The sequence below is a fragment of the Kryptolebias marmoratus genome, linkage group LG11, assembly GCF_001649575.2.
Source record: "Kryptolebias marmoratus isolate JLee-2015 linkage group LG11, ASM164957v2, whole genome shotgun sequence".
Classification (NCBI taxonomy): Eukaryota; Metazoa; Chordata; class Actinopteri; order Cyprinodontiformes; family Rivulidae; genus Kryptolebias; species Kryptolebias marmoratus.
In genome coordinates, this window is record NC_051440.1 from 1441206 (window position 1) to 1452439 (window position 11234).

At 39.6% G+C, this 11234-nt stretch overlaps 1 protein-coding gene across 7 annotated transcripts in view; it reads right to left on the reverse strand.

The window, feature by feature from the left end:
* Positions 1–11234, reverse strand: part of ripor1 (RHO family interacting cell polarization regulator 1) — an 86695-nt gene that overhangs the window by 10022 nt on the left and 65439 nt on the right. For 6 of the 7 annotated variants that reach the window (XM_017433925.3, XM_017433922.3, XM_017433921.3 and 3 more), the window contains 11 exons: positions 10750–10875; positions 9919–10079; positions 8241–8796; positions 7433–7569; positions 6706–6826; positions 4982–5117; positions 3011–3160; positions 2759–2914; positions 1737–1933; positions 1350–1433; positions 377–467 (listed from right to left, as the gene is read on the reverse strand). In XM_017433925.3, coding sequence (XP_017289414.1) covers positions 377–467; positions 1350–1433; positions 1737–1933; positions 2759–2914; positions 3011–3160; positions 4982–5117; positions 6706–6826; positions 7433–7569; positions 8241–8796; positions 9919–10079; positions 10750–10875 — 1915 coding nt within the window. The remainder of the gene's footprint in view (positions 1–376; positions 468–1349; positions 1434–1736; positions 1934–2758; positions 2915–3010; positions 3161–4981; positions 5118–6705; positions 6827–7432; positions 7570–8240; positions 8797–9918; positions 10080–10749; positions 10876–11234) is intronic. The other variant, XM_017433924.3, reaches the window with a different exon arrangement.

Here is an 11234-nt window from a genome sequence, read left to right on the forward strand (position 1 = left end):
GAGGGAAGTCTGGGTCTCCCTGCTTAGGCTGCTACCCCCGCGACCCGACCCCGGATAAGCGGAAGACAATGGATGGATGGATGGATGGATTTAGAGTCATTCTTAAAATGTATTTCTTGCATTATTGTAAATGCTCACAACAAGACTCAACACTTTTTGACTGAACTTTATAAATTATTTGCGTGGTGGCTCTTGTCTTTTTCAGTCCTGTAGAAACTGACTGGTCTGAAACTGAAAGACATCTCTCTGCTGACATTTAGGCACATAGCAATCTCTAGTTGTCGCTGTTTGCATCTTCATTTTATAGCCTGTCCAAAACAAGTGTGAAGGACTTGACTTGTCAAGCTTCTGTAAACATTATGACAGTTAACATTACCCAGCTCCAGCAGTGTTTGTTTGGCAGCATCTCGAACCTCCTCCTTATCTGTCTGACAAAGATAAACCAGCTGTTCAATGCTTTCTTTGGCCTGGAAAAACAAACGAAGAACATGGTAGTAAAAATCTGGACCTTCAGGGATAAAATACATAAAACACAACCCAGCTGCAGACAAAGATTTTTTGATGGTTGTTAAAAAACTTGTCTTTTATCTTTTTTCCAAAAAGTAAATGAAAAAACTTCCTGAAGTTTTGTTGGAATATTAGTGGCACACTTGTGTTGAAATATCACAGAGATCCAAGCTCTCCTTATAGAGGTTGTGCATCTTTTCAGATTTGTTAAAAAGCTTTGAATGACAATACTAACATACTAAACTTAAAAGCCTGTATCTCACTGGGCTGTGCCTTGGTGAACAGCACTGGTGAGGAATCTCCAGTGATTGAGATTCATCATGGAGTTCCTCAGGGTTCAGATGAGATTTTCATTGCTGTTGTTTTTAGGCCTAGACATGTTGTCTGGCAAGTGTCAAAATATAGCTCTGCTGCTCTAGGTTTGAGATGCCTGCAACGTCTCTCTAACTATTTTGAGCAAAACTCTATCACACACATTCTTAAAACATGTTCAAATTCAAGCAAGAAGACTGTGTGCTTCTGCAGCTAGAGCAATAAAATTGAGAATGTTTCAAGACATGTCACTCAATGTCACTTATAGATTTACAAACACCATCCTGAACATAATTCCTCCCTGTCACAGTCAGATGTTTTAAAAAGTTTTAAAAAGTTATTCTGGTAAAACCTGGAGAGATCATTTATGTATCGGATGTGTTTGTGAGGTTTGGCAAATTCAAAATAAAATCAAATGTGACTTCAACAACAAATACATATACAATTATATGCTCCCTAACATGAAAGTCTTGAACAGGAATAACTGGTCTCATAAAACATTTTGGTCTAACTAAAAATCTGTTTATTACCTTGAGACAAGCTAAAGCTTTGCATCCACAAACTCTGGCATCCAGGTCATCGTCTTCCAACATCTCCAAACAGTTCACCAAAGCCTGAGAAAGTGAAGGACAATGTATATAGCGATTACTGTCTTTAATACACAAAGTGCAAGGCTTGTGCTGCAGTTGGTGGTGTTCATACACACACACATGCACACTGCTTTCACAATATAGTCTGAGAATGTGTTCGAGTGACTAATGCTTCCTCAGGAGTATGAGACTGCAGCACTGACCACTGACCTACCACAATCCCCTCATTCCTCCATCCATCCATCCATCCATCCATCCATCCATCCATCCATCCATCCATCCATCCATCCATCCATCCATCCATCCATCCATCCATCCATCCATCACCTGTTCTCTCTGTCTGGGTTGAGCTGACAGGGTTCTTAGTACAGAGCGTGCAGATGTTAAAACTTTGCTTCGTGGATCTTTTAATAATTTTGCCACAGCATGAAGTCCTTCCCTCTTCAGGCTGCACTCTGCAGGTCTGCATAGAGCGTTTATGATCACATCCTGGTCTCCTGATGACAGGTTCTGCACCAGCCACACTGTTGGAAGGTTTTTAATCGTTAGTGTTATTTCATATTTGTCCCCCTGCTGGTCAGTGTTATTAACAATCTTGGATTGTACAGAAAATAATTAGGACAGAGACAGATGGACACTCGGACAGATTTCCAACAGCTAAAGGGCAAAAACTTTTTAATAAATCCTAAACCCTCCTAAACTCACTCAGCTCTGCTGGCACAGAGAACGATACAGGAAATCATTCCTGCCATTTGCAATTTCACTTTAAGCCAGCTCATCTCTGTCTAGCAGATGAACTGATAGTGCTGGAGGTCAATGTACCACATTTCCTCACTACACTGTCCTTACTCTCTCTCCCCTCCATGTTAGTATTTGCAGTCATTGTCACCATCAACTTTGCATTTTAATTGTTCTGTCTTTCCCATAGACATTGCACCTGGCTCAGTAATTCTGGTTGTGTTACATTCTTGTCCACCCAACCCACAGCTGGTTGAGGCATCAAAGTGAAGATTCAATGCAAATTAGCAGCTTTTTTCTAAGTAACATTTTTATATTTTTTGAAAGTGAATCTCATTCTGTTTCAGTTTGAATTGTTCTTCAATTGTATTGAAATTATTAGACTATGTTGGACTCATGGCTATGATGGACCTGCCCTGCCTCTCACCCAGTGACTGCTGGAGATAGGCACCAGCTCCCACAGCACTGAACAGGAACAAATGGATCAAAAATAAAGAAAAATAAAGGGATTTTTGTAATTAAAAAAGTAAACATAACGAGTGTCAAACATTCCCACAAGTACTGTAATATTTAGCATTTGTTTCAGTGTATATATTTATGTGAGTGTATACCTTCTTCTGCTAGCTCAGTGATGTATGTCTCTATGTCGCTGATGCCATTAGACTCCAAGTAACTCCACAGCTGGAACACTGTCACCATCAGTTTGTCCCTGTTTCCATGCCGGGGAAACTTCTGGTCTAGAACTTTCTCAACCAGGCACAAGAGAACTGGGAAAACATGTGCACGAGTTTGTAACATGGTACACACACACACACACACACACACACACACACACACACACAGACACACACACACAAGTGTACCTGGGTCTGCTCTCTCATGCAGCATGCTGGAGTAGATTGTAGACAGTGTCATCAAGAAAGTGTCAGCAGAGACACAGTACATGCTGCCACGCCCCACACACAGTTGCCATAGTGACACAGCACCAAGACATCGACCCAGCTCTGGTAGCACTGCAAGACAGGAAGTAAGTCAAAAACTCGTTTCACTGCCATTTTGATTTTCTATAAAATATGAAACAAAGATGCTTTTCAGTGTTACACACTTTCAAATTTTCTTTCTTACATCAGAGTTAGTCATGGAGTTCCTCAGGGTTCAGTGCTTGGACCAATATCTTTAATCTTTACTTTATATATGCTTCCTATAGGTAAAATTATTAGACAGATTGGGGTAAATGTCCATCATTCTTTATGTTGATGATACTCTGTTATATTTATCCACAAAACCTGACAAATCCAATCAGTTACTTAGATTGCAAACATGTCTTAAAGACATAAAAATCTGGATGAATCTTCATTTTCTGCTTTTAAACTCAGACAAAACAGAGATTGTGGTTTTTGGACCTGAGCATCTAAGGAACAAACTTTGCAAGCTTTCACTCCCTCTGGATGGCATTAATTTGGCTTCCAATTCTAATGTAAAGAACTTTGGTATTTTTTATTGATTGGGATATGTAATTTAACCCCTACATAAAAATGTTACTGGGACTGCAATCCAATTGCTCAATATCATTAAAATTAGAAATATCAAAAAACTGATGAGTTCTAATCAGAGTTATAAGGAGTGATCATATTTCTCCCATTTTAGCTTCTTTCCATTGTCTGTCAAATTTACAATAGAATTTAAAATCTTACTTCTAACAAACAAAACTCTGAACAACTAAGCTCCATCTGATGTTAAAGATTGCATTGTTCCATATTTTCTTAACAGAGCATTGGTTTACTTGTGATTCCTAGAGTTTCTAAAAGTAGAATGGGAGGCAGAGCTTTCAGTTTTCAGGTTTCTCTCTTGTGGAACCAACTTCCAGTTTCTGTCTGTGAGGCTGACACCCTGTCTACTTTTAAGACTAGGCTTAAGACTTTCTTTTTTGATAAATCCCATAGTTAGGGTTTGGCTTGGGTTTCCTGAGCTATCCCTTAGTTATGAAGCTATAGGCTTTGACATTTCCTCACTCTGCCACTGTCTTAACTCTCTCTACCCTCCATGTTTATACATGCAATTATAGCTATCATTAACATGTTTTTCTTTGTCTTTCTTCCCACAAAAACTACACCTGCACCATTCATTTTGTGTTTGTTTGTGTCTCCTTCTTGCCCTCTCAAACCCGAGCTAGCTGAGGCAGATGGCTGCACATCCTGTATCTGGTTCTGCTGCAGGTTTCTTCCTGTTTAAAGGAAGTTGTTCCTTTCCACTGTCTGCTCCATGCTGTACAGGATGGTAGATTGCACGGAAGTGAAAACTCAATGCAATCTGCTGGTTTCTTGAGGTAGATAACTTCAGTTAATTTGCATTTCATAATGTACTGTATGTGAATGTATTGTATTATAATTGGAATGAAATCAACTTTAAGTGGATTTGAATCTGGATAGGAACTGGATTTATGATTTGAGTTAGTTCAGTCCCACTTAGCCTGTACACCACTAGTTACCCTTGAAAATAAGAAAAAAATCGGTTATTTAAAGTGTTAAAACAGTGGTGCATCTCCTTTGGAGTATGAATCAGATAAGTAAAGTAAGATACTTTGTGCAATATCACATTACTTAGGAGTATAAAATCTCTCTAAGTTCATAATGAAAATTTCAGTCCCTTCATGCTCCTTTTACAGACATCAGCCCAGAGCACATGTTAATGTCAGTGTAAGAGCATTTTCTTTAAATTTCTCTTGTAAATAAAATTGACATAAACATGTCAGCACAACAGATGTTTCATCCAAGCATTATTTTTACTTTTTCTAAGAAAAGACAGGAGGCACAGACAGACAGACTCCAACATACCTTCAGCAGGCTGTCTCAGGCGAAGTGGATTCTCCCTGATGATGTGATGAATGGTTTTAAAGACACAAGCCTCTCTCAGCAGTTTGTCTAAGGCATACATCTCTCGACACCGCAGAGGACCAAACACGCCCAGACACTACACACATAATGCAACAGATCACTTCACACCAAACAGGAACTTTTATGAGCAATCATCATTTGAACAGCAGCAACTCAAGAAATAAAATCTAGTCACTTTTAATCAAATGAAGCCTGATTCATTAGCTAGATTTTTAAGTGTCACCATAGTACAGAAACTGCAATCCTTAAAAATGCAACTGATCTGCACATAAACAGTGATTCTAAAAAAAACCCGTTCTTGTGCTTCTGGATGTCAGCACCACGTCTAACACAGTTCATCATGAGATTTTGTTGGACAGGTTAGAAAATTGGTTGGAATTCTCTGGTCTGTGGTTTAAAGATTTACAACACTGATGATTTTATTTTTGACAGTCATGTTTGTGGTGTACCTCAAGGTTTAATACTTGGTCCTATTTTATTCAACCATTATATGCATCCACCTGTACATGTCAATTAGAAACATAATGTAAACTGTCATAATTATGCAGATAATTTGCAGGTGTACATTTCCTTACCTTCTGTTGATACGGATCCTATGAACTCCCTTACCCAATGTATGAATGATATAAATGTATAAATGTCACACAATGTATTTTAACTAGAAAAAGATACAACAGAAATACTAATATTTAGTAGAAAAGCTTAGAGACAGAATGTTGCATCTCTTTACAGTTCTCCATCTCTGGAGTCCACAAAACGTTAGTGTAATATTATACACTGATCTGTATGTTAACGGTCACAAAAATCTAAACTAAACTGGCCTTTTATAACCTGAGAAACATTTTGACAATTAAGAAGTTTCTATCAAATGTGACATATGTATGTATGTGTGTGTACAATATAATTCTATTTTGTCCCTCCCTGCATTTTTAGCTTTTTTTCTGTCTGCATGGGATTTTCTTGATTCTGTTGCCATTAACATTTAATCGTGTGCTGAAATGATTGATAACTGAAACTTGTTCAAATACTATGCCCAAGAAATTTTCTCTGAAAATAGTTGTGATAGACATCTGGAATCTATCTCAAACCGGTTTCTGTTTAGTTTCTGTGAGTCAGAAATTGGAAGACTTGCCAGACAACTTTGTGAGGGGTTGGGAACCTGTTAAACTAAATTGTGACCTATATGAGAAAATGAGAACTGAACATTACAAACACCATTTGACCTGGTCGTTCTTGATCACAGCAGCAGTCTGGAGTTCTGTTGCAGCCTTCAGCAGGTCATCCTGGTCCTCATGCAGCAGCTTCTTCTCTGAGCTGCTTATTGCTTTATACATCACCCTAACTAGCACTCCACTGTTAAACAACATTCTCATGACTGTTGAGTGGCAGTAACAAGTGTCAAGAATGAGCAGTTTGGTTGCAAGAATGTCATGCAACAGTGGCATGATAGTTATGTAAAATATAAACCAAAATTTGCTGTGTGTTTGTGCGACATCCATACGACAAACACATATCATTCCATGTAATTTCAAGTAAAAATTTACTTATCTTCTCACAATTTTGTTTCTCCAACTGGTTGCTGACAGTCACAGCTCAATGAGAGACTGGCTTAGGATCAGAATCTAGAAGAGGTAAATGACTTAGGAATGGTGCAGGACTCCTACCAACAGCTGTGCACTGCAGTTCTTCAGGTGGATGACCAGGGAGCTGTCCAGAGCGCTGCAGCTGGTGGTAAGGGGCGGGACAGGCGAGAAGTGGTTGTCCCAGCCTCGATCCTGTTGAGGTCTAAACAAATGCAAGACAAGCACACTATGAGGTGAGGCTTCTGATGGTGCAGGTCTCTGTTGGGCAACTCATCTTGCTTTCTGAAGACAGCTGGACAAACTAGAGTTTGGATCACCGCTAAGTACCTTTGTAAAACTGAAGGTTTCAGGTACTGCCACGGTAAAAAGAAAAAAAAGTGTTGATGAAAATAGTCTATGAATTTACACCTGCTTCAACTGAGAGAGATCATCTAATGATAAGAAATAACTGAGTTGTAGCTATTTTGGTCAAACCTTGAAAACACTGTTATTCATGATCTTGTGATATCATGAGATATAACACCCAGACTATGTAATGTGAGTGACTCTGAGCTACTATTACATCAAATCTTAGCTCAATATCTGTAAATGGACAGAATTATAGCCATCTTTGAGTTTTCTAAGGTCAGTTAGCTGTGGCAGCCATCATGAATTAGGTTGGCTTTAGAAGTCAGTCTGAAGAACTGTTGATCGGGACCACTTTAAGAGATTATAGGAAAGTCTGCCTGCTTGAAGGCAAAATGTACAGAAATAGGGGGGTGATTTGAAACTTCTGCACAGACCAGTTTCATTTACTATCCACACTGACCTGCCATTCCTTCTCTTCATGCCTCTTTTGTCTTCCTCCTCTTCTTCACAGTCTGATGTATTCAGGAAGTCAAAGCTGCCTAAAGCTGATTCCACTGACAGGCTGACCGTGCTGGGTGAGTGGCTGTACCTGCTGCCCTGCACACACAAACACGCACACTTAGCAGAGAACAAAGGCACTTTCACAAAACATTTCAGGGAAATGGCTACAAAGTCTGTCTTTATGCTGCCTCTGGTTCATAAATCAGTAAAGGAGCCAGGCATGTCCTAGATGTGAGCTTTCAGAAATGAAGCGAGCATGGCGGAACCAAAAGAGGCATGGAGCAGAACTCATTAGATGTGTGATGGACATATCCCTCGTTTTGTTTTTCAAAATATAACAGATGATCTCAGTTTAGTGATTCTCTTTGTGGTTAACTAATTTTTTTAAACTAAATATAAAGTTGCTGTGCATCATTAATCTTCTCCTGTGTAATGAATCTTTTTATTTTTGTTTAGGCTTTAAAATCCTGCGGCCAGGTTGTCACACAGACCATGACATCACTACATCACCACATCTCCACCACAAATCCAGCTCAGTTTTACATGTTGACTGCTAAGGTTCTGTTACTATCTCGCCTGATGGCACAAAGGCACATCAGTGGTGGGTTGACTTCAAACCCCCATGCCCCTTGGGTCCATTCAGAAATCACACTGAGACGGCCAGAAGGTGTCTAAATCCAGGCTTAAAGTGTTTTGTGAAAATGCTTTTAATGACACCCATTTACCAGTACAAACAGAACATGTACTAACATCAGTCCTAACCTTACCTTCAGTGTAGCCTGTAGCAGCCTGAGCTCCTCTTCTAGTATTTGTAAATCCGGAAACTGTCCTCTATAATCATCTAGAGAGGAAACTAGAGTTTCCATAGCATCCTCCAACCCAGTGTCTACCAAGCCATCTCCCTCTTTGGGCAGACAGTGTGTTTCCACATATGGCTCATCTTTCTCTATTGGCTGAGTGTTCCGGTCCTCTCTCTCAGTCCTGGGAGACAATGTGACAACAGATTCACCCTTTGGATCCTCCAGCGAGAGTTGATCAACACAGAGCCCCCCTGGTGACATGTCAGAATGTGAGGCACTTAGGCTGGGAGGCTCAGGGGTTATGCTGGGCCACTCTATGTCAATGTCACTGACAGAGGTCCCAGACACCAGAGAAATAACATCCCCCGATTCACCAACAGATTGGTCTGTCAAAACACCATCAGCACTACTTTCACTGATGTGGCTGAGAGACCTCAAGGGCTGCCCTGTGTTAGGACTGATGGTTCCTGCTGTATCCACTTCTCCATCACTAGTAGGTTTTTGTATCGTCACCTTCTTGTCTCTGCAAATCAGTTCACACATCAGGCCATTAAATTACTCATACCACTAAACAGGTCTTTTAATTTAATAAGCAGTCAGTTAGACCCTCTTCACACTGGATGATGACCCCTTTATGACATAAAAATCAGCATCAGAATAGGGATAGTCTTTGAGGGGGCCTATAAAGAACACAGCTGGCTCCCCAATAAGGCAGTATCTAAATGGTGACAGAGGAGTTTCCATAATGCCTTAAAATGTTTGTGGGTGTTCTTCATTTCTTCACATGAGTCACAGAGGCTCGCTGTCTTGCTGCTTGAATTTTGAACATGTTCAAAATATTCACAGAAAAAAGTTTTGTCTCAAAATAGTTGCAGAGTACTGTATTCTAGACCGTGCACTTTATTTTGCTGCTCACCTCCACCCACATCATACAAGCCTTGAGAGCCCCCCTCACGTTTGATTTAAACTACTGGAGTACACTTTAGAAATGAAGATAGATGGACCAGTTTTTTAATAATTGTTGGAGTTGTTTTTAGAGTTAGACATTCAGGACTGTTGCCTCAGACGGTTTCTGTCATAAGGAGAGCTTCTGCACAGGAGTCAAAATAAAACTTTAGCTCCCTAGAATTACGAGAACTAAATTGCGATGGGTTAGTGACACCCGCTGTAACTATTTTTAAAGAATATTTGTCACATAAATGTTTTGAACATGTTTGAAACTCAAGCAATAACACTACAAGCCTTTACAAGTCACGTGAGGGAACAGAACTCTTACAAAGGTTTGGAGACAGTTTTTTGAGTCTCCTTTGTGAATGCTGTTCATCAACCTGTTTCCAACAGTCACAGCCCAGTGAGATACTGGCTTTAGAACAAAAAAGTGCTGCCGACATATAGGATGTAGAGAGGGTGCAGGAAAGATTTGTGGCCACAGGAAATGGCAGGAAAACCCTACTTGCTGAGTACTAAAAGCATAGTAGCATCACAATGAAGGTTTTCCAAATTTGTTGGGATTGAGCTACATTCTGACAGGTCATGGAGAGTATGGCGGGCTATCATCCTGTGTGAAGGGGGGCTTAACAAATATGTTTAAAAGAAAATGTTAACTTGTGAATAAAACAATATTAAAGAGAACAAACACCCTTACTGGGATCTGAAAGGAACACACTTTGTGAGGATGCTGGAAACCTCAGAGACGTCGACTGACATGATTTTCTGATTGGCAATTGGAGTTGAGCAGGTGAAGCCTCTGAAGCGTTGTGAGGTGGAATCTGTTGGATGTTGAACCCCTTGTGTCACCCGTACATCCTACAGTAACAGTGGGACACAAGAAAGTACCCCTCATCAAAATAACTCAAATCTTCAATGATCAGTTTATCCAAAAGGCACAGAACACGCATGTACCCCTGAGTGACTGTTTTCCTGCCAAGAGAAATCAGCTTCAAATGAAATAAAGCTAAATCACACATAAATATCTGCTAACAATTATAAAATTTTCCCCAAATTAAGAAAAAAAAAAAGATTGCACTATTGAAAATCCTTCAGCTTTATAATTCCAACCAAAACTGTGAATGATTCCCAACACATACTCTGAACGACAACTGATCAGGCAAGATCTCACCATGTGGTATGAGATCACACACACTGTTATTTTCTGTATCTGACCAACTCTGTCATTTCTTATTATAAGATGATTTTAGTTTCAGGTGGCAGGTGATATGCATTCTGGGCCTTTATTTTTTGCTTTGCAATACTTGTGTTATTGAATAGCCTTTAATTCTTTTGTTTACAATGGAGAAAAACCCAAGACAGCAACTATAGCTGTCTTACTGTCAGGTTTTCTGCAGGTTTTTAAACAAATCAAGCTTTTATACTTTTTGATCTTATTGAATCAAATCAAAATCTCTAAATAAATATAATTATAGTTACAGTTGTAAAAGTGTAATACTACCCTGAAAAAAGGCCTGTCTTGTGTTACCTTCTGAGATGAAGAAATGTGTAGCCCTGCAACAGACAGCAGAGGGCTGGAGGACTCATCAGAAGATTCAGATGAATTGAGCCATGATGTCCTGTTGTTTGGATGCTCTTTGGAAGGAACCGAGCTCTAAAAAAGAACAGTGAATTTAAAAAGACTGCTCTGATGTCAAAACAAAGGAACACACACGTGTATGTTACAAGAAAACAACAAGAAGTTGTGTGCAGTCCCTCCTACAGAAAAAAAATCAACTTGTAAACCGAATCCTGATGAAAAAACAAACGAAATGAGAGAGGTATTTTTAATCTTTTCACTTTTTCAAAAGACTGAATCACCTTTTGATTGACTCAACATGTTGTGCAGTGAATTGAAGTGTTGTTATGCAGTGAATTGAAGTGTTAATGTGAAGTGAGCTGACATGGGGATGTGCAGTGAGCCGACAGTGTTGTGCAGTGAGCTGACATGTTGTTGTGCAGTGAGCTGACATG